The sequence below is a fragment of the Sarcophilus harrisii genome, chromosome 4, assembly GCF_902635505.1.
Source record: "Sarcophilus harrisii chromosome 4, mSarHar1.11, whole genome shotgun sequence".
NCBI classification, from domain to species: Eukaryota; Metazoa; Chordata; class Mammalia; order Dasyuromorphia; family Dasyuridae; genus Sarcophilus; species Sarcophilus harrisii.
Genome location: NC_045429.1, coordinates 130,888,579 through 130,913,101, shown reverse-complemented (window position 1 = coordinate 130,913,101; position 24,523 = coordinate 130,888,579). Strand labels below are relative to the sequence as shown.

General features: G+C 34.9%; 1 protein-coding gene across 1 annotated transcript in view; it reads right to left on the bottom strand.

Moving 5' to 3' along the window:
• Positions 1-21,352, bottom strand: part of SLC22A2 (solute carrier family 22 member 2) — a 39,424-nt gene extending 18,072 nt beyond the window's left edge. Inside the window, exons 1-4 of the mRNA XM_003769593.3 lie at positions 20,735-21,352; positions 19,385-19,488; positions 9,664-9,818; positions 4,479-4,647 (exon numbers count right to left, since the gene is read on the bottom strand). Of these exons, the coding sequence (XP_003769641.1) occupies positions 4,479-4,647; positions 9,664-9,818; positions 19,385-19,488; positions 20,735-21,145 (839 nt within the window). The 5' untranslated portion in view covers positions 21,146-21,352. The remainder of the gene's footprint in view (positions 1-4,478; positions 4,648-9,663; positions 9,819-19,384; positions 19,489-20,734) is intronic.
• Between the last annotated feature and the right edge of the window lie 3,171 nt (positions 21,353-24,523).

Sequence of the window (24,523 nt, the reverse complement as noted above, 5' to 3'; positions counted from 1 at the left end):
AATAGAAGAGGATTGTACATAAAGCTGTAAATATCCATTATATAGAGTTTGCTTTTCTTTTTCTTTTCTTAAGTATAGATTCAATATGTATTATTCAAAATTGTCCTGCCTCGTTGTGATTCCTTCTATTTTCTTCTTTTCAAGGGAGATTCTGTACCTCATTTCTCATTCTCCATTAAAAATGAAAGAAATGTCTAAGAAACCAAATAATTCTGAGGTTAAACTCCAGATTAAATTAATGAATCAATGAAATTTTCAAATGTGGAAACTTTCAACATTTGCTAAATTTTAAAGGGATTGATATCTACCGATCAAAATTAACCAAACAAATACACAATCCTTTAAAATGTTATTTGTTATCAAAATGCTTATCAAATGTATTTCATATTTATCCAATTTGTGAATGGCATGGCTTATAAAAAATGGTTGACATGCTGAAAAACTGAAAAAAAGTAAAAAAAAAATCTGTGACAAATATGCATAGTCAAACAGAACAAATTTATCTCATTGGCTACATTTAAAAAATATATATAAATCTCAATCTGTACATTGAGTCCATCATTTCTGTGTCAGGAGGTGGGTAACATGCTTCAGCACCAGAACCCTGAAATCATGGGTAATCATGGCATTGATCAGAGTTCTTAAGTCTTCATCTAACAAGCCAAGATAGCCTCTTCAAAAAGTAAGTACTAATTAACAACCTTTCAATTTGGACTGCTAAAGTCTATGTGACCTTGGCCATTATTTAAATCCCCATGTCTCAGTTTCTTCAACTGTAAAGAAGAAACTTATTTCTCTTCATTGCCACTTCCAGACTTCATCTTTTTTCCTTAGTGTTTCACATTGTATAAATTTATCACTGAATCCAAATCTTAGTGGCTATTTGTCTTCTACTGATTCCCAAGACATTCTCCTTAATTAATTCAGAATCTGATGGAAAATGGAACAGATATCATAGAATTGGAATAGGTCAATGTTATCTGGATTTTCAAAAAGTAAAGAGAACAGATTGTGCAAATTATAAGCCAGTGAACTCGATTTCAGCTCCTGGGAAAATTCTTGAAAGGATCATTAAAGAGATGATGAATTATCTACAGAGGGAAATAATAATTAGAGAGTTAGCATAGCTTTGTCTAGGAGTGATATAACAGCATTTCTTTCTTTTTTTTTTTTTTTGACAGAATTCTTACAAAGCTAATAGATTGTAGGGAATTCTGTGACTGTAATTTACCTAGATTTGGAAAGTTTTGATAAGGTATCTTATAATATTATTGTGGAGATAATAGAAAAAAGGATTGCAAAGTAATGCAATCGCAGACTATATTCCACCTCTGCTTGGTAAGGATTTCAGTAACATCAAGTCTCCCCTAGACTAAACTGATCACTGCAGAACTCTCATCACTAAGTAGGTTAACTCAATTTTTGGTACTCAACATCTCTATAGCCTCTACCCTTGATTTGAGGGCTGAAGGTCAGAGCAATAAAGTCCTCCCAAAGTCTGCCTTTATAGAGGGCTCAAACTTTCCAGGTAATTCTTCATTTACTATGAGTGGTTTTGTTTGGTTTGGACTCCAGAAATACCACATTCCCCTGTTGGGTACCTCCTGGTAACCCCCAATTCCTTTTCAGCTTCATTTTCTATACAGATTTCCCTCATTGAGGGAAGGCTCCTTGAGGGCAGGAACTGTCTTTTTCTTATTTCTTATTTCTATTTCCATCATTTTGTTCTGTGCCTGGTACCTGGCATGCACATGGTAGGTGCTTAATATTGAACTGAATTTTTGAAGATGGATTCAGAACTGATTGAATGATTAAACTCAAAGTGTGGCTGTTAATGGTTTAGTGTCAATGTGACAAGGGCTCTCCAGAGGATTACCTCCAGGAACTTGTTATTAAACCTGTGCTATTTAATTTTCTATCAGTCATTTGGCTAAAGGCACATATGTGCCTTCCATAAAGCTGGGAGGGACACAATAGATGATAGAGACAGGATCCAAATGGATTTTGATAAGCATTGGGCTGACTCAAAAACTTTAATGGGACAAATTTAAAGTTTTGCTTTTGGATAAAAAAATCCATCTCACAAATATAAGCCAGAAGTTATACAACAGTTATTTTTCAAAGGCTTTGGAGAGTTTTAATGGATTGAAAACTTAGTATGAGTGAGGTGATGTGGCAGCCAGAAAAGCTAATGGAATCTTGAGCTGTGGTGAGAGGGACATAACTTCCAGGAAAACAGATGATTATTTCCCTCTACTCTGACCCTGCCATACTTGGATCATTGTACTGAGTTTAACACACCATGATTTAAGGACACTGATAATCTATAGATATACAGAGAAGGCAACCAGGATGGTAAAGAGTGTTGAGTCTATTCTATGAGAATTACAATCTTCTATTATTTTATCTCTCTCTATGCTCTACTACTTTTAAACCTGTTCTTTATTGCTACCATAAACTCCAATCCCTTGATATATCAGTGCTTTACCAGATCATCACCCCAACCCTAAGAGAGTATATTTGGAAAGATTTGAGTTCTTCTATAGCTTTTGACATTGGGTTCTTAATAAGAAATTCCTAATCTCATATTATCTTCCAGGAGAACAGTATACAAATTTATATCCACATCTAATTGTAGCCTTCTTTGGGAGAATGGGAGAAGGAGGGGGGAAAATAAAGTAAAAAGTGTATAACAGAGGAAAAAGAAAACCTACAAGGAAGCAAAGAAAAGCTGGACAACTATGAAAACAATGGATTGTATTTATTATATAGTTTTTCTTGAAATAGAAATTTATTGCTTTACATTGAATTCTCTCTTATGTTTTCTTGTGCACATGACAATTTTTTATTTTCTTATTTTATATATGTTTAACATAATTTAATTTTTTTTTAAAAAAGGAAAGAAACCAGAGGGTAAAACTGGCATTATGGTATCTCTGATGCTTACTCCAATGAATACAGCTGGGTGGTATATTAGATAGAGAAATGGAAATCCAGCCTCAGACACTTACTGGCTGTTTGACCCTGGGCAAGCTGGAGAAGGAAATGGCAATTCATTCCAGAAACTCTAAATGGGATCATGAAGAGTTAGACACAATTGAACAAATACTACTATCTGATCTTGGTCAAAAAATTGGGCTCGAGTTTCCTTATCTAAAAGTAAAATGAGAGTAAAATGGGATAGATGGTCTCTTTTTGAGTGTGTTTGGGGGTCAATCTGAGGTGACATCTAAGTCTGGGGTGGGGCAGATTCACTTATTCAGCAGGGTGTATGAAAGAGAAAGATATCCAAAGGGTACAGATACCTATTGGTGTGGCAAGAATAGAGATGGCAGCAATAAAGAAAGCTAAGTATGAGAGGAGATATTTTCAAAAAGAAGTATGAGGCTACTTGAAGTGAAAATATGCTACAGTGGAAACATCTCTGAACTGTGGTCTAACAATGTCAAAAGGAAAATTTCCGAGGTGGCAAAGTATGGAAAAAATTCTAGTGCTAACACCAAAATTCTAGTTGTTTGGCATCTTCTGTGAAATGTGGGTGGAGAAAATTTAGTGACATGTCCTTATTTCACTGTTAATAGAAATTATTACTCTCTGGAACTATGATTTCATCAGGAAGCTCCCTGGTGAGTGGGTATCTGAACGCACATGCATACACAATCCTATCAATGAAGATCCATAAGTATTGGCAATTTATAGTTTTAGGCAAGTACCTCAGGGGATTGAGAGTTTAAGTGACTTATCGAGAGCCAAGTGTGTATCAGTGGTGAGATGGAAACTCATGTCTTTATGTCTCCTTAGGCCAGCTTAATTTTTCTTTAAGAAGAATGCTTACATTTTCCTACTGTTTTTATGTATAAAAGCCCTCTTTTATACACAAGTCCAATGGTTATGGAAAAATCAAATTTAGGTTAGGTAACTATGTATGAGGAAACTGCTATGAAAATCAAGACCTGACCTTTTTGTATGTTATGGACACCTTTGGCAATCTGGTGAGGCCTAGGAATGCCTTCTCAGAATAATGTCTTTAAAATTCATGAATAAAGGAAATAAAAATGTGTTTTTTCTTCATCCACATTCGTGAATATCCTGAAATCTATCCAGGGACCTCTTGGGGTAGGGAGTCTGTGTACCGCAGATTAAGAATCCTTACTTTAGATGATAGAGGGGAAAGTAAAGATATTGGAGATAATTGAGTGGTTAGAGGACTGCTAAAAGCAATTTTCAGTCCCCCTCAAAATAACCACCATGTCTATGTGGGCCTTAAGACACCTAACTCACTGATCATTATGTGAAAGAACATATAATCCCAAGGGAAATGATTGGCCAACAGCATGCTCTTTGTCATCTAGCATGGAATGGGGCTTCCTACAATCCAGGATTAGAATGCAAATTTATAATTCCTGTCACAGATCTCAGGACCAGATATGATGAGAGAAAAATGTGAAAATGGCCTTTCCATTCCTGGAGGGTCTTACCAATAGTAGAGCAAAAAGCAGAAGTAGGGCAGGGAAACTGTGAGCTGCAGCCATCTCCAGAAAGGCAGAGCATAGGCAACTCCTGCCAGAATCAGGAGGCCTATGGTGAAAGTCATTTGGAAACAAATTCCCACAGTCCTCCGGTACTTCAGGCCGACAAATTCAGTGACTAGAAAATGAAAGCAAATAGCTTGTTTCCAGGGTGATTTGAGACAAAGGGTTATTAATGCCTCTAAATAATGAAGCCACTGGAACTCCCAAAACTTACTCCCTACAATTTTTCCTTTCTAAGAGCTTTATGGGACCATTTGAGACTTGCATCTTTAAAGTTCTTTGGAATTTAGGTTTTTCCTAATGACAGGAATGATGGGGGATGGACATGGGCTGGGCATCCCTCTACAATACTTGTCCATTCCCATACAACCAGAACACTCCTGCTTAGCTTCATCAGTCCTGTCTACTCTATACTGTACCATTTCATTAATTCTCATGAGCTGGTTCTAAGACAAGTCAGAATTAGTAAAAAGTTTGAACTATAGAAAAGAAATTTTGTAAAGAAATTTAATTTTCTTACTTTTAAATATATTCAATATCTTAAACTAGGCTAACAAAACCCTTCAAAGTTGTGCCTAAATAGATGTTTAAAATGAACATTAAAAGCAGTGTTGCCTAGTAGATAGAGGTGGCCTTGGAGTCCAGAACATCTGGGTTCACTCTAATTGATACTTAATTGACTATGGGACCCTGGGCCCTGAAGCCCTAGGTCACTGGTATCAAACCCAAATTGAAATAGGGGCCACTTGGCTGCCATATATTGACTTAGAAAAAAACTGTTAACATTATGTTTTATTGCATTCTGATTTGTTTTGCTAAATATTTCTGAATTACATTGTTTTCCCAAGGCTCTGTTTGCTCTTATTATTTGACACCACTGCCCTAGGCATTTCTATAAGCTCATAAAATTTTTTTGTTTTAGGTTTTTAGTTTTCTTATAAATTAGAAATGTCTTTCTTTCCTTTTTCTCTCCTCTCCCCCCTCCCCAGGATGGCAAGCAATCTGATATAGATTACACAAGTACAATTCTATTTCCACATTAGACATGTTATGAAAGAAGAATCAAAACAAAAGGGAAAAATCAGAAGAAAGAAAAAAATGATAATAGTATGCTTCAATCTGCATTCAGACTCCATAGTTATTTTTCTGGATGTAGATAACATTTTCCATCATGAGTCTTTTGGAATAATCTTAGATCAGTGTATTGTTGAGAAGATAAACCCATAAATTAATTTTCTTCATTGGTAGAGGAAGTTTTCTCACTGGGAAATCCTTACACCTGAATAAAATGACAGATCTGGTAAAAAAAAATAGCATATACATAATTTACATATAAACAAGTACTTGAAAGCAGTTCTTTTAAATTGATGGAGCATTTCTTTTATCATGATTATATCTGGCACACCTCCCTTACCACATTCTTTTTTTTTTCCCTTCAAAAATCCAAGAACTTAGAAATTTTAAATCCATGGGGTTCAGATTTATGTTTCTATAGGGAAAGAATAAATCTGTGATTTCATTGATACAGGTTTTAAAATGAAAAACAAACTGAAATTAACATTCTGGGTAGATATTCAGTAAGCCACAGAAACTTTTTTAAAAAAAATCTAATTTTAATATGGAGATTTATCATTCTAACACATTTTAAGTTACAATCATCTGCAGACCAAATTAAATTCCACTATTACAGTTTTTGTAAATTGCTTCTAATTATCTCCAAATAAAGTTTTAATTTTTTTGTGACTAATATTATCATCTCCATAAGCTTTTATTATGGCAGGGAATCCTCGTCAGTCAGTCAATAAACATTTATTAAGCACCTACTGTGTGCTGGGTACTGTACTAAATTCTGGGAATATAAAAAGAGGCAAAAGCATGTCCATGCTTTCAAGGAGCTCACAATCTAATGGGGGAGACAAAGAGCAAAACTATATATACAAATATAAACAGGAATTAGGAAATAATTGAGAGGAAAGGCACTAGAATTAAGAAATTAAGAAAATTTTCCTATAGAGCAGTACTTCTAAAATTTTTTCCAGTTATGACCTCTTTTTGCTCAAGACATTTTTATGTGACCTTGGGCATATAGGAATATAAAATGGGTATACAAATCAAATAATTACTAATAATAGATCACAATTTCATGACTCTCACAGTTAGTTACAAAATCTCATATGAGGTTGTGACGCACAGTTTAAGGAACTGGGTGAGAGAATGGGATTTTAGTTGGGACTTACAGAAAGTCAGGGAGGTGGATAGGCAGAATTGATGAGGGGGAAGATTACTGGAACCGAAGATGGCATGTTTTGTTCATGGAACAGTCAGGAAGCTTGTGTCACTAAGTTGAAAAATATGAGGGGGAAGTAAATTGCAAAAAAGACTGGTAAGTAGGAGGGAATTAGATTATGAAGGATTTTGAATGCCAAATGGAATATTTTATATTTGATCCTGCAGCTAATAAGGAGTCACTGGGGTTTACTGAGTGAGGGTGAGATAGTAGAACATGTTCTTTAGAAAAATAATTTTGGAGGCTGAATGGAGGCTGAATTGAAGTGGGGGCAGACTTGAAGCAGGCAGCTCCAGCCATCACATAATTCAGATTTGAAGTGATGAGGACCTACATCAGAGAAGTGGCAGTGCTGGAGGAGAGAAGGGAGACATAAAATTGTGCAAAAGAAAAATTGACAGATCTTGATAATAGGCAGGAAGTGTTTGAGATATAGTGAAAAATTAGTAGGACATCTAGTTTGCAAGCCTGAGGGATTGGGAGGCAACATCAGTTGCCTTCAATTTTAATAGGGAAGGGGAGGCAGGATTGAGGGTTTGGTGAAAAAAATAATGAGGGTTTTTTTTTTTTTGCACATATTGAGTTTAAGATGTCTATATTAGCAGAGAGGTTGGGCAGGATTGGTGGATCTGAGAATCATCAACATAGAGATGATATGTAAATCTACAGGAGCTGATTAGATCACCAAATGAAGTAGACTAGTGGAAGAAGGGAAGAGGACCCAAGACAGAAGCCTGAGAGAGATCTATAACTAGAATCTGTGATCTGGAGAAGAAACCAACAAATAATACTAGGAAGGAGTAATCAAATAGACAGGAGGAGAACCAGGAGAGAGAGGTGCTGCTAAAACCAAGAGAAAAGATAGTATCAAAAAGGTCTTTAAGTGTCCAAAACTGCAAAGAAGTGGAAAAAAAATGAAGACTGAAAAAAAGATAATTGGATTTGGCAATAAAGAGACATTGGTTACTTTGAAGAGAGCAGTTTGGTGGAATGATAAAGTCAGAAGTATAATGAGTTAAGAAGAGAGTCAGAGGAGAGAAAGTGAATGCATCTATCTTGGACAGCCTTTTTCAAGGAATTTAGCCACAAAGAGCAGAAAAAAATAAAGGATGGCAGCAAGGATAGAAGAATCAAGTGAGGATTTTTTCAAGATAGATGAGACATGAGAATGTTTATAGGCAATAGAGAATGAGCCATTAGATAAGGAGACTTTAAAAATAAATGACAGAGTGGGGATGATGGTGGCAACTCTCTTTCAAGGAGAGTTCCCCATCTCCCAACATCCCAACATTCATGGTAAGTGTATTTTTAAAAAGTGATGGATTGAAGGCAGAGGAGTTTACTCTTTTGAAACTATACTTAGCAACATAAAATTTAAATTGATACTGCTTGCTCCTTAACATTAAGGATGATATATATAACCAAACTGTCTTGCCTTCACTTTGAAAGATTTCCTCAGCACAGTGTTCATCATTAGTGTGAGCAGGGGTGTGTATACACACACAAACACATATACATACACTTTCTATGCCATTATAGGAAGATTAACCAACTTCATCCTTCTGTGTTGTAATATACTGATAAGATTATGTAGGTAATATCCCAAATCCAGCTTCAATTTGTACCTAGCAGGAACTACTTTTAGTGTAGCTAAAGGAGATGAAATCCTGAGGGGAATTCACAAGAATTATTGTTAAAATAAATTTATTTAATCTCTAATTTAATATTATTAGTAAATTCTCATAAATTGGCTGGCTTTGTCTCTAAGAACACATAATACTTATGTTGAGACAATGTCTTTTGTTATTGATGATTTTCCTGGAAGAATCAAAATGCTGTTGCTTTTGGGATTCAAATATTTAAGCTTTTCCTGCTCTGACTAGAGAGTTAATATGATCCAGGTTTTTAGAGCAGAGTAATAATAGTGGATTATAGAACTGGCGTACTCTGGTCTATGGGGTCATGACGAATTGGAAATGACTAAACGACTGAACAACAACAAACAAATTATTATTTCTACTCCTGGCACTCTAAGTAGCTGGTTATGTAGCCTTAGATTCTGTTGTTCTCAGTTTTCCTATTTGTAATTTGAGAAATAATCGAGTTTATCAAAAAATATTTTATATGAAGAAATAAACATAGTGATAAGAACTGTACCTGTCATTTCATTGGTATAAGGACTGCCCAGTAAGTAATGTATATTGGCATCTTTTCAAAAACTTATAGTCTTAAGAAAGTTCCCTGGAACACTCGGAGGTTAAATGAGTTGTCCAGGTGGTCACAAAGTCAATATTTATCAGAGGTGGGACTTGAACCTGTCTTCCAGTGAACAAGGCAAATTCTCCATTTAACTCACTGCTAAATAAATCTGGAGATTTACAAATAAAGCCTTCTGGTTCAGAGTTGAAAAGGAGCCAGGGGTTCCTGTTTTCCTATTATTTTCTCTTTGAATGGGCACAGTAGGCTAAATTCTTCACAAATGTAACACTCTGGGAAACCAAATACAAAAATTCCAAAAGGCTTTAATAATAAAACGGATGTTTATCAAGACAAGCTTAAGGAGTGATGATCTTTTCTCTCATTTATCTCCTCAATGTGTTGGGAACTTTTCTTTATAGAAAGATTGCAGAGGTTGGGAGGGAGGTCTTGGAAGAAATAATTTTTCTTCCATGTAGGAAAAAAGTAAGCATTTAGAAATTAGAGAGATATTTTCCCTTTGTGATCAGTGAAGTCACAGCCATTCTTTATTTTAGATTCTTCCAACACTCTCTCCTGCCCTTCAAGTTTTATTTTTGAAGGCCATGTTTTTTCTACTCCCACAGTTATAATCACATGCATTCTTACTTAGGATGTAGGCTATTAACCACCCAGACTTGCTGACCAGTCCTTGGATAAATCGGAAGATTAACATCCAAGTGTAGCTTGGAGAAAGGGCCATGAGTACTCCTGAAACAGCAGTTATGAAAATTGTAATCAATAGACACAGCTTACGACCAAACCTGGCAAGAAACAGACACATTGAGAAGGCAGAATTAGGTTAATCATAAAAAAATTTGAAGACTCAAAAGACATGGTACTAGTTAATTATGACTTAAAGAAGTGGGGGACTTCCTGAACGAATACCATTCAAGATTTTTTTCCATAAATAATGAAAAAGGCCTTAATTTAGAAAAGTCAAAGTCATCCACTGTATCCTGGGCCATCTCCAGTCATCTTGACCTTTGCCTTGCCACTGGACTATGATGACTGGAGGAAAAAGTGAGACTGATGATTTTGCATAGCTCTGCCTCACTTATCAGACATTACCCTCCTGAAGTCACTAGTGTTTTTGGAAAACAAAATATGAACAATCCAGATTACTAGCTTAATGACCCAAATTCTCTGCCCAAATTGCTACATAAAGTCTTTTTTTTTCCTCTTTAAGAAGTGATTTTTCATTTTTAAATTACATTTTTGACACCTTTTGTGTTTTCAATTACATACATTTATCACTATCCTTTCTCCCTCCTCCCTCAAAAAATTTATGATCAGATGTGTGCTGATAAATATTTAACAACAGGTTCTGTGGGTGAGTGTAGGGGCAGAATTGCATTTAGGTCACATTTTAAAAGTTAATATTTTCTTCAATGCTTTCTTATTTCTTTTTAAAAGATTTTAATATCAACTTATTTTCCCAAATACATGCAAATATAGTTTTCAACATTCATGTTTGTAAAACCTTGTATTCCAAATTTTTCTTTTCCCCTCCCCAAGACAGCAAGCAATCCAATACAGATAAAACATGTGCAATTCTTCTAAACATATTTCCATATTTGTCATGCTGAGCAAGAAAAATAACATCAAAAGGGAAAAAACACAAAAAAGAAAAAAAAGCAAACAAACAATAACAACAAAGGTGAAACTACTATGCTTTGATCCACATTCAGTCTCCATAGTTTTTCTCTGAATGCTGATGACACTTTTCATCATAAGTCTATCCAATGCTTTCTTAAGTCTAGATAATCAATAAAACAATAAACAAAATCTAAAAGATAGCTTTGCCAATTTCCAAATTGTAAACATGTACAATTAAAATTTAATAATCACCCTGGTTTGAGCAATCTTCAGCATACCTCTGCTTGTAACAAGGAGTAAAAAAAAGGGGGTAGGATTTCAGAAAAACTAACCAACATCAAAAATCTCTGACATTATTTGTATTGTTTCACATCCATAGGCCCCCAATATGCAAAAAGTAGGGGAGAGGAATATTTTCATATTTCTTCTTTGGGGGCATAGCTTGGTCATTACAATTTCCCAGCATTCAGTTTTGATTGTTTTGTTCTTTTTGCCGAGACATTTTTTACTACATACCAAAGAATATTTGAGAATAAAATGAAATTTCCAGAAATCTAATTCATCCAAATAACCTCTGCCAAGCCCACAGAAAGTCTTTTTGGAAGAAAAATCAATGCATGAGAACCTAGTGATGTTTTTAGTATCACTTTTCTTCTATACTTTTCTACAATTTTCTCTTTTTCTTAAGAAATGAATGTAGTAGAAGGAGAGAAAGAAAGATTTCAGCTCCACAGAAAAATAACTTCCTAACATTAAAAGTATTCAAAAGTAAAATGGCATCCCATGGGAGAAAATGAATTCCTCAGCCCTGAAAGCCTTCAAACAACGATTTTATAATTACTTTTCTGGGAACATTCAGGGGAATTCTTGCTCAGATCAGGTGAATGACTAGTTAAAATCTAATGCTCTTTCTAATGTAGATTCAGTGATTCTGTACCTTCTCAGATCTATGGTAATCGATTCTTGATTTTTTCAGATTTTCAAATGAATTATTCTGTTGATATATTCATTCTATTGGGCTATTAGAATTATGGCACTCAAGGTGAATTATGGCAAGAATTGACTAAGTGATACCTGGTTATCTGAGACCATCTTTTCTGAACCCACTAGCAAAAAAAAGAACAACAGACAATGTTTATTGAACACTTTTCTGGTTTGCAAAGAGTTGTCCATTCATTATGTCACTGATTTCCTGGTACAACTCTCTATGATAGGGCTAGTATATAGATGTTGTACCCATTTTGTCTATTTGGAAAAACTGAGATAAAGAATAAATGACTTGTTTGTGATGCCAGAGAGAGGGAGTTTAAACCCCTCTTTTTGACCCTAATCCCAAAACTCTATTCTTGAGCATTCAGGAAAAATGGAGATTTCAATGCATTACAAATGCTTGATTCTCTCCTGAAGCTGTTTCTTCTAAAGAGAAAACAGTTTATAAATTTTATTCTGCATCTTACAACTTTACATCATAAAGTCAGTTCCCTTAGCCTGGGAACTTTGCTTTTCAGAGAATTAGCTCTTCTCTCTTTTAGTGACTCATAAGTAGAATTCTTGAGGTTAAAGACTATTCTAACTGATCTGTGTGTGTGTGTGTGTGTGTGTGTGTGTACAATGTATTTGTACATGTGTATTTCTAGATATATGCAACATGTGTACATATATTTATCCATATCTCTATGTCTCTATCTCTCTATCCCTATGACGGTATGGAACACAATATCTGGACTAGCAGTGGAACTCAAAAAACATGTGCTCATTAGAGCTAAGAGAGCAGGCTATGTAAATGAACCTAATGCCTCTTATGACTTTTAATTAACTCATTTTCCTTTATATTATTATTGTGGTCATTGTGTAAATCGTTCTCCTGATTCTGTTCCTTTCAATCTGTATCAGTTCATACAAATTTTCCCATGTTTCTCTGAATCAGATATGCCTTTTCAGACATCACTACTGTGTTGCTTTGTTTTGCTAGACTGCATGTTTTGTTACGAGAGAAGCATTCAATTTGCAGATTGGACTTGCTAAATTAGAAGGCAGTGATACATATGCTAAAAATGTGCACCAATAAAACATTTTTAAAGTAATAGAAGACAAAAAGAAGCTCATAAAGGGACAGTTGAGTCAAGCCATAAACGTTTAGTAAGCATCTACCATGTGCTAGGCACTGTGCTAAGCATTAGAGATCCTGAGAGAGAAAAAAAGGTCTTGGTTTTTAAGGAACTCATAATCTAATGGGGAAGGTGGGACAGTAATAACATATAAACAATTTTGTACAAACAAGATATACATACATATGTATATATGCACACATATATGACAAATTATTTCAGAGGAAAAGCAGTAAGGTTAAAAAGGATGGAGAAAGGCTTCTTGCAGAGGACAAACTTTGGCTGACACTTAAAGGAAATCAAGGAAACTGGGAAGCAGAGATGAGAAGGAAGAGAGTTCCATGTATGGAGAGAGCTAATAAAAGTGTCTAGAACCTGGGGATGAAGTGTTATATGTGAGGAACAGAAAAGATCACAATAAGGTGGAGGGAAATTAGAAAGGTAAGAAGAAGCCACAGAACAATTTTGTTATGATCTTGAAAAATTTAAAGCTATATTTCTGTTTAGAACTGCATTTAGTAGTTCATGGTTTCATATATAATTGTCTTAATTTTTGTATATTTAAAATGTTTATATTGTTGATTTAAAAAAAACCCAACTATTCCAGAACTGATCAAGAATTGAGAGAGCATTAGCTAATTTATCTTGCTATCTCAAAGAAGACATATCTAAATTATTTCTGTAAAATGAAGATTTATATTTTATTCTGAAAGATCTGTAGATTATAAATCTTTAGCTATTCCACTATTTAGTGGTAATTTTTTGTATCATATTTTTTTCCTTCAGTAATAACATATTTAAATAGTGCTTTGGAGTTCTTTACTCTTTACTTGTTACTTTACTTTACTGGAAGCTCTTTACTTACATGAGCTGGTTAGTTTGAATTGTCTGCCTCAGCCCTGACTCCTTGTAGGATAGTACGTACGGTAAAATTAATTTTATTTCTGTCCCAGTTTTGAGAATTTAACCTGAAATCAATATTCTCACAAAGAGAGATGTGAGGTTGTTTAGGAAAAATTATTCTATGGGTCCCTAAATCCTGAATGTTTTCCTAGAAATGAAATCAAATTAATATGAACAACAGTTGCTGTCAAGTCATTTTTCATTTGTGTTTGACTCTTTGTGACCCAATTTGGGATTTTCTTGGCAAAAATATTGATTTGCCATTTACTTCTCCAAATCATTTTACAGATGAGGAACTGAGGCAAACAAGTTTGGTGACTTGTCCAAGTTCACACAGCTAGTAAATAGCTGACTGTATTTGAACTCATGAATATGTATCTTCCTGAAAGAAAGTTGTTCTGACTCCAAATCCATTACTTTATCTGTACTACTAAGCTTTCCCTTTAAGAAGATAGATACAGATATAGATATAGATAGCTATATAGATAGATAAATATACAAACACACATGCATATATGTATGTATATGTATATATGTTTAATTGTGTATGTGTGTGTATGTGTGTGTGTGTGTGTGTGTGTGTGTGTGTAAAAGGAGACTGGCTTTATCTTCATAGTGGTAGAGAAACATAGGAACTCTTTTTGTGATTATGAAAAAGGCAGTGTAATGCAGTAAGTAGAGAGGTAATTTTAGAGACAAAAAGCCTTAGTTTCAAGTCTGACCTCTGACATGTACTGGTTTAGTGTCTCTAGTTGAAGGTCTAAAAGTAAAATTTGCAAAGTCATCACTGTTTTGGTGAAAAGAGTTTCTTAACTGGGAGTTTCATACATGGATGAATTCATAGTTCTGGTTTTGAGTATCAGATGGCAAAGCCTCCTTCTGTATTTTTTCTGAGTTAATGCCTGGCATTGGTGAACATAAAAACTCTCCAAAACATGGAACATAGGGCTAGGGAGAAGTTTTCCTGTCTCATTGTGACCTTTGAATGATTCTCCCCAAGATGGAATTCTTCAATTTTCATAAAATTTCCCTTCTTGACTTGCTATAGTCCTGTATTTGCTCAAGAAGCCACTAAATTAAATAATATGGGCCATATTGACATTAGGACTCTCAAGCTAATTCTATGCAATAGATATGATATGGTCCACTTTTCATAATATGCTTCCCCTTACAGATACAGATTACAACTCCTTTATAACAATCTTTTAGAGTTTCTGAAGCCAAAATATTCTCTTATATGTGCCAGGTAATATCAAAACCCAGAGTCCTGGTTTAATCCCTGCTCAGCTTTGGGTCAAAGATTTAGGGAATGGAATTACAGAACTGAACAGGAAAACAGATAGGACTTATAGGCAACTCCATTAAAAATAGTCCTGGGTTGGGCTAATTACTGTTGTTTATTAACATCATATGTCTAGGATTATTCCTTTGCAAACTTAAACTTTGAGAAAACCACCCATTATGCAAATGGAAACTAGATTTTTAATTTAAATTTGTTGTTGTAGAGACATTTTTCAGTTGTGACCAACTCTTTATGACCCATTTGGGGTTTTCTTGGCAGAGATCCTGACGTGGTTTGCCATTTCCTTCTCTATCTCATTTTACAGATGAGGAAACTGAGGCAAACAGATTTTCCCAGGATCACACAGCCAATAAGTGTCTGAGGCTGGATTTAAACTCAGAAAGATGGGTCTATCCATTCTATCTGCTATGCCACCTAGCTGTCCCTTTTCATTTAAATAGCAGTTTCTATTCCTACTATTGGTCAATTTCTTTTCCTACTATTTGTGATTAGGCTTTTCATTCCATCAGTCACAGACTCAGAAAGACACTAATCAACTACTTTGTGCCAAATCCTGAGAATATAAAGACAAAAATGAAAGCATTTCTTTCTTTGAGAAGTTTGAAAAACACGTGTTGAATATTTCATTCACAGGTGGGACAGATCAATTGAACCTAACTGGATCTTTGGTCTTCTAATCTTGCCCTGATAACACACACAGATTAACTTGAAGTATAAAATTTCTGATTCAGGAATATGCTCCTTACCTTTCCATTTTAATTTTTTGCATTAGATGGATGCAAAAAATTGGTTGTGATCTAAAACAAATTACTTAATATTTTTGGGCTTCACTATTCTTATGTGTAAAATGAGGGGATTGGATTATGTATTGGACTAAATGTGAGGTCTCTTTCAGCTTTATGTAGCTCTATAATCCTATGCTTTTAGAGAAATTATTGGATGAAAGACCAGCAAGTTTCCCTACAAGAGAGTTTCCATGGAATTTTGCCATATAAAAATCAGGTTCCTTCAGACTGGCCATACTGTATGACTTGGTTAAGTCAGAAAATGGTGTTGATATGATGTAAAGAAGATGAAAAACTGAAATATTAATGTTTTAGATTAATTTTCACAAAAAACAGGAAAAGTGGGGGATAGGATGAGGACAGAAAAAAAAATTGTTAGGATGTTTACAAGAAAAGAAAATAGAATTCCCCAAATTGTTAGGGAAAGAATCCAATTTAGTTGAATCTGACTAATGCTTATTAAAAGCATTACACATAAAGTGTGTAAAGCACTGTGCTGGAAATGGGGTGAAGGAAAATGCAGAGATGAAGTCTAGCGGGTAGAATACTGGATTCAAAGGCAGAAAGACTTATTTTCAAGTCCCACCCTGGATACATATCACCTGAGTGATCTTGGCTCAATGACTTAATCTGTCAGTTCTCTAGGAAACTAAAAGTTGCAGCAAAGGTGCTAACCACATTGGTAAGGGGAATTTCCTTACCTGGGACATCCCTAACCCAGTGAAATCACAGGTCTAGTCTTTATTTCTATTCTAATAAATCATTATTTAAGGCAAGAGTTCTTAACTTTTTCTAAGTCCTGGATCCCTTTAACTGTCTAGTGAGGCTTAATACTACTGTAGTTTGTTGCTTAAGTTTATAATGGAAGGAAACACAAAATTTCAGTTAGAGAATAGAAAAATAAAGATACGTTTCTTTCTCCATATAAACTCCTGGAACCCTTGATCCGAGATTAAGAGCTCCTAGTTAAAAGAATGATGACATGGGGCAACTAGGTGGTGCAGTGTAGAGAAGCCCTGAAGTCAGGAGGACCTGAGTTCAGATTTGATCTCAGACACTTAACACTTTCTAGCTGTGTGACCCTGGGGACTTAACCCTAATTATAAACAATAAAAGAATGATGAGTTGAACAGCATAATCAGTCACATGAGGGAGGGAAGGAAAAAGAGGGAAAGGGAGAGAGAAAATTCCATCAAAAATGCTCACTGAAATTATGTATGTAAATAAACAATTTGTTTGGGCTTGGAGTTCATGAACATACAGACTGCCCTATATAATTCACGGACTATGAGAATTGTTAACTCATTTACGTCACATCAAACCTCTGAGGGCTTCCAAGTAAGTAGTCTATTAACTAAATTGGGGAGCAAACACACACATATCATGCTGATAGTAAAATACTCTCTTCCGTTTTGCAGATAAAGAAGCGGGGGGTGTGAAGTGGGGGTAATTGTGAGACTGGTCAATTCTGTTAGCCAGCAAGCGATTAATTAGTGAATAGACCCTTGGAAGCCAAGACACTCATTGTTGGACTCTGGATCTAGAATTGTTAATGGGTTCCTAATGATGTAGAAGTTAATTTCCAAACTTGTCTTCTATTATCCCTTACATACATTATTCATTATCTTCTTTAAACATCCAAGTGCACAGAGCTGGAATGGGTGTATAGGCAATGGCCATTATGACATGATATGAATGCTCTTTGCTAAAATTATCTCCCTCTTTGATCTACCATGTTGTTTCCCTTTTAGTCAGTCCTCTGTTAAATTGTAAATATCTCTGAATGAAGTAACACATTAAGCCCTGTCACCTATTAATACTTTAGCAAGAATTGTGCTATATGATTACCTTTTTACAACACAGAATGGGAAGCCAGACAAATATTCTGATGCTTCTGGGGGAAGACAGAGCAGGATGAGATCAGTGCAGGAGATCAGAGGTCAACATGAGGACAACATAAAATTTAGGGCTTTAGAAATGTAAGTACACTTATGAGCAAACAATACAAACCAAAACAAGCACCCTATGAGAATATAATTATATAAAGACTGTGTGTATATAAAACAAAATTCTGTGTACTGTCGCCTTTGGGGAGGAGGAGGAGGAGGAGGAAGAAGAAAAGGAGAAGGAGAAGAAGGAGAAAGAGAAGGAGAAGGAGAAGGAGAAGGAGGAGGAAAATGTTTAACCTATAGAGCAGACATATATCCCTGCTACCTGCATATTTACATTACCATTATCCTGTAGTTCCAAAATAATACATAATTGAAAGAGGGAATAATAGCTTAAATTGCTCTCTTCAGTTTATAGTTTGCTCTCTTAAATCCAAAAAGCCAATAGAGCTTGTAGGACATTGCCTACATTTCATTTTGCTCCTCTTCTAGGGGGATACCTTTTCATATTTTCCCAGTTAATGTTGAAATTATGATGTTCTGATTCTTAATTTTGCTTGAGGAGACAGAAAACATTTTCCTCCCATTCTTTATTTCAGATTCTATCACACATCTGATGTGTGTCTGGCCCAGAGGATCACCTTGGAAATACTTCTTTCTGGCAGACTGAGACAATACTTGCCCAAGGAGTCTTTAGAGGGCAAGGGTAAATTCCAGCTAGCTGGGTGAGAAGTTGAGTAGAGAGAAGGGAAAAACTAAGGAGGTTGTTGGACTGATGAAAAGGAATAAAGCCAATGAAGAAATAGCTCCCAAATGTTTAAAACACAACTCTCTTTGCTCCCTAAGGAAAATATCTAGATAGATCTCTAAAGCAACTAAGGGAAGATAACATGATAACTTTGCTTATACTAATTTACATTGATCTAGCACTTAAAAATTTATAAAATATTTATCTCACAATAACCTGGTAGGAAAAGTAGTACAGATGTTATAAATTCCACTTTATGGTTGCATAAAGATTTTAAGACTTTAATTGACCTCCCCAATGTTGAAACAGCCTTGTAGAAGAAGAAATAGGATTTGCCCTAAGTATTCCAAGTCAATGATCAAAGCTCTCCCCCTTAAACTTTGCCATGAAAGGAATGTATTAAACTCAGGAAAATGTGAAATGTTTTTACTTGGCCATGGTTTTGTAGTTAGACTATTAGATATTAGGAAACATGAAATTCAAGGAGTACAGATAAAGATAAAAATAAAATGCTTGGTATAGTGGATTTTTTTATGATCTTTTACTCTCTTGTCTTTATTTCCTCCTTCATAACCTAGTGAAGCTCTTGAAAATGCCAGAGAATCACACACACAATCACACACACACACACACACACACACACACACACACACACACACTAAAACCAAGAGAATTGTTAGTAAATAGAGAGTCACCCTTATTCAACATATATTGGGTTCAAGTCCTGTCTCTAATTCAGACACTGGCTGTGTGACCTTGGGCAAATCACTTAAACTCAGTGGTACAGATCATTCAATTGTATTTTTAGTCTTGTAATGTAAGATGATGAGTGTTAGAAGTGGCACTGATCTCATTGGTAGATGATTCTTTCTTTCCAAAGAATTCTCTATACCAGTGAAATCATAGATATAATTTCTCTAAAAGAATATAAATATCAATTTTTTGAGGTTGTATTTCATAATGTATATTTAAATCCTATGGTATTGAAGACATACCTGTCTGCTATGTAACCGATGCCCATAGAGCCAATAAAAAATCCAACATTCACAATCGATTGAAACAGGTCCAGTTTCCATGCATCAGCACATACTAGGTTAAACTTCAGAGACACATCATAAGTTAGAAGATAATGAAAAAGAAATTCCACCTCTAATATGAAAAAGACAGAGCATTTCATACAGAGTTGAGCTTATGGCAAATATATACTCAATATTTGTGAAATTGAATTTATATGGCTCAAAGGCAATAAACTAAAACTTTCTTCATACTTTTCTTCTTCTTTTTCTTTCTTGTTATTTTTTATTAAAGTTTTTTTATTTTCAAAACATATGCATGGATAATTTTTCAACATCAATCCTTGCAAAACTTGTGTTCCAATTCCCCCCTTCCTCCACCCCCTTCCTTAGTTGGCAAGTAGTCCAATATATGTTAAACACATACAATTCTTCTATATGTATTTCAACAATTATAAAGATAGAGCACTGGTCCTGGAGTCAGGAGGATCTTAATTCAAATTTGACCTCAAGACACTTAACCCACACTGACTGTGTAACTGTGGACAAGTCACTTAACCCCAATTTCTTTGCCAAAAGAAGAAGAAAATGAAGCAGATTTAAGGGGATTTGAAAATTAACTTTGAATATTTGAAGGGCTGGCATGCAAAAAAAAAAAAAAAGAATTAGACATATTCTGTTGGATCCCCTTGGGTAAAAGTAGAAACAATTGGTAGAAATTTCAAAGATATCAAAAAAAAATTCCTAACAATTAAAGCTGTCCCAAAGTGTTGAATTCTTAAAACAAATATATTTAGATGCATCAAAATTAGTTGTTAACCATTGGCCCTGAGATCAAATTTACCCTCAGACCAGCTATGTGATCTTGGGCAAGTTACTTAACTATCTTTCTCTCTCAAAAAAAAAAAAAAAAAACAAAAACAAAAAACAATGACCTGTTAGCTGTCATCTTAAGAAAACAAATCACCAGTTATTTGGTCCCATTTCTAGCGTTTCATTTAGATTTTAACTCTGTGACAGTTACTTTCAACTGGATACTTTGTTCCAGGGAGATGTGTATTCAGTGACTTGGAAATGCCCCAAACAAGCTAATTGGGCTGAATGTATTTGTGGAAATATCATTCACAACTACTTTGTTGCTACTTAATACAAGCACACCAAACAATTATTCCTCTGTATAACACAGGTGAATAATCTAAGCACATTCATATTTCCCAGATGCATTAGTTGAATTTCAATGATCTGAGTGTCCAGGAATTGAATATATTTATATCCAACAGACAGTTCATATGTTTTGTTTAGCAAGTTCTTGAGGAATTGGCCCGGACTTACCTCGGTAACAATGGAGGATCCTGGAGTGTCATATACCCAGCCATACTGACAGGTGGTAAGAGGGATGTGGCTCTTGTTGCTGGTAAAATTGGCTAATGGATCTGTGCAGCTGAGGGCTGTTTGGTTCCAGTCCACATCAAATCTCCGGCATTGGCTGATAAAAGTGTCTCCTGTTATGCCCAGGCCCGGCACTGTGTAATTCAGCTCCTCTTCCAAACTCCAGCCACATCGCTTGCTTAACTCTGAAACTCCGGGATTCAAGCAGCGGTGATCCGGAGTGAAGCCCAGGAAAACAATCCCCACATAGATAGAGGTGAAGGTAACAGAAAGCAGGGACAAAATAAAAAAGGTTTGTTTCTGGAATAAGTTAAATTCCCCAATATGCTCTAGAATGTCATCTACAGTGGGCATTATTCCTGGAGGCAGTGCTATTGCCTTTGTTCTTCTCAGCACTGCTTGAGAATTTTGCTGACAGACTGTTTAGAGTGCTGCAAAACTTTTGACCAAAAGTCAAAGGGTGACAGTTAATTTACTTTACAAATTGACCAGCCTTTCATCTAGACCTTTACTTTGTGAGAGCACTTCCAACCAGGCACTTTGTCCCAGGGAGATGTATGTTCAGTGAATCTTGAGAAGCCAATGGAACTGAATGTATTTGTTGTAATATTTGTAGCTTGCTTGTTGCTACTTAATACAAGCACACCAAACAATTAATCCTCTGTATAACACAGGTGAGTAATCTGAGCACCTTTGTAGAACCCAGATCTATTCCTTGTATCTCAGTGAAACTGAGTGCCCAGGAATCAAATATATTTATATCTAATATACACTTCATCTGTTCTTCTGTATGAGAAGATAAACTATATTTCTTTGACCTTACTATAGGGCAAAAGGTTAATATGTGATTCAGGGACAAATCTTTAACTCAATCCCAAAACCCTTTCTTAAGATCTCTCTGTGTTCTGATTGTACTGGATGCCTCTCATGTGGAACCATGATGCTAATTCACATTGTATTGGCAGGTAAGAATCTCCAATTTTGATTTTTGAGGTTTATTATTTTGCTAATGAAAAGTGGATGTTTGGGACCATAGGCTGGTATTCTTCTCTTATCCCCATAAAACACACTTACCTCTGACCTAAATATTTTTATAAAGACCTTACTGTCTCTGTGTTGGTTTAATACATTCATTCTGTTCCTACACGTCCTGTATGTTTTTGTCCATGTTAGCAATGAATGTTTAGGGATAGTGGCAAATGCATCTAAATTCAAGAGAAGTATGTCAGTCTTAGAAAAGAAAACAAGTAATCTGTCTGTCTATGCGGGTCGACAACAGAATCCTTAATGTTATTTTCAAGTTGCCAAAGAGAGTAGGTCGCCTATTGTTTCATCTGCATAATAAGTGCCAGAAATTTAATCCAGTTTTTTTTTGTACATTCCTCCCAAATGCCCCACTTCTACTTTCTCTTCTAAGGTAATAAAAGGTAGGATTGTCAAAATTAATAATGTATTTGCTGGGTCCTATAGCCAATAAACATTTATTATAAGTTTACTGTGTTTCAGACACTGTGCTAAGAGCCTAAGGATGGGATATAAATACAAGCATAAATTCTACCCTCAAGATACTTACATTCTAATATAGGAAGATAGTATATATAAAAAAAAAAACTAAAAAGGGGTGTGGAGAGAGAAGATACCTGTAGTGCAGGGGATGGTGGAATTTGGAGAAGCACAGGTAGGAGCAGAACGAAGCCTGGGACCATCCCCAAACTAGAAGCACCAGAAATAACTTCCAATATGAGAAAACAAGTTGATTTGGTGGCGGGATGTTCCAGTGTGAGAAGGCCCTAGAAGGTGAGGGAAGAATCAGTGTAGAAAGGCATCTGAGTTACGTTGGCAAAGTCTTAAGGGTCAAAACAGACTCTATAGATGGGATCATTCTTCCAGATGGTTCTTAGCCAACAAATATGTTGTCAACACTAACCCTATTTGGGTATCCCCAGGTGAGAAGATATGAACTGATGTTTCACAGGCCCAAAAAGTTTGGGGCCTTTCTATTTTTTTCTTTCTATTAATTGAGGACCTACTTTCAAAACTTCCTGGGATGAGTTGAATATGGTTTGATATATAGGTTCTATTCATGAAGGGGTTGGTCTAACCAAAAATAACATATAGCCTGTAAGACAATGAAATGCCCAGCTTTTGAATCACCTATGCTGTTGCAATATGGAGCTTTTGGTATAAAACACTGTGGTTTGTTTGCTACAGTGACCTAATTACTTACTAAAATCTCCCCAGAAGTGTTTTCCCTTATATCAGTTAAGCAGTGCCAATTCTTGAGTTTACATAGCTCTCTAAGTTCAGAGGTCTGTTTCATATTTTAAAATCAGCTTTTTAACCCACACAATAAAATTAAATGCAAAACAAAAACTGTAAAATAGCAAAATGGATTCTTTCAACCATAAACCAGTTTGCTTTACTTTGACTTATGGCAAAGGTCCAAAACATTATTAAAGGAAAGCTTTGTGAGCATTTACAAAGGGAAACTCATTATTGTCATTCTCTTTAGTGAAATTATTGATTGTTTCTATGATTTGTTCTTTAACCCACTCATTCTTTGACATTAGGTTATTTAATCTTATTAATTTTTACTTTGTGTTTCTGTGGTACCTTACTAAGTATAATTTTTTATTATACTTAATTTTATTATACTTAATTTTTATTGCATTGTGATCTGAAAAGGACAAGTTTAATATTTCTGCTTTTGTGCTTATAACTGTAAAATTTTTGTACTAATAAATGGTGAATCTTTGTAATGTACCATGAACTGTTGAGAAAAATATATTCCTTTTATATGCATATATTTGTTTTCTTTGACTTTGCAAATTTGTTACAGAGAATTTGGTTTCCCTGTCTCTCTTTACAATAGAATGGGGGAGAAAAAGATTTCTGTTCACTTTAAAAAATAATTGAAATAAAATTGAAATAAAAAGGTTGGGCTTCAAGGAGTGCTACAGATGCAGAATGTTGCGTACACTTTCAAATGAGGTCATTGTTTTCTTAAGGTATAGTTTTCTTGCCTGCTTTATTTTATTACGAGTCATCTCACAAAGTGGGAGTAGTCTGTAAATATTTGTAATGTAAAAGCAAAACACACCAATAAAACATTAAAAAAGAAAGTAAAAGGTATGTTTCTTTTCTATTTTACTATGTTGTAGAAATGCTTGTTTCATTTCTTAAGTTTAGAATAAAATAAATAAAAAAAGGGGAACTGTGATCACTAAGAGCAAGCAATACTTTGTCAAAAACAACTTTGGTCAAGTTAACTTCATTTCCTTTTTTAGAAAAGTTCCTTTTTCTTTTTAAGAGTATTTTATTTTTCCAATTACACATAAAAGCAATTTTCAGCATTCATTTTTTGAAAGATTTTGAGTTCCAAATTTTTCTCTTTCTCTCCCTCCCTCCCAATCTCAACAAGCAATCTGATATAGATTATACATATGCAATAATGTGAAACATGATTTGACATTAATCATGTTTTGAAAGAAGAAACAGAATAAAAAGAAAAAAACTACAAAATCAAAACAAATTCTAAAAGTGAAAATTGTATGCTTCGACCTGTATTTAGACTCCATCAGTTCTTTTCTGGATGTGGATAGCAATTTCCATCATGAGTCTTTTGGAACTGTCTTGCTGAGAAGAGCTAAGTTAATCATCATTGATCATAAAAATGTTACCGTTAACTGTGTACATGCTTTCTTGGTTCTACTTACTTCATTCAGCATCAGT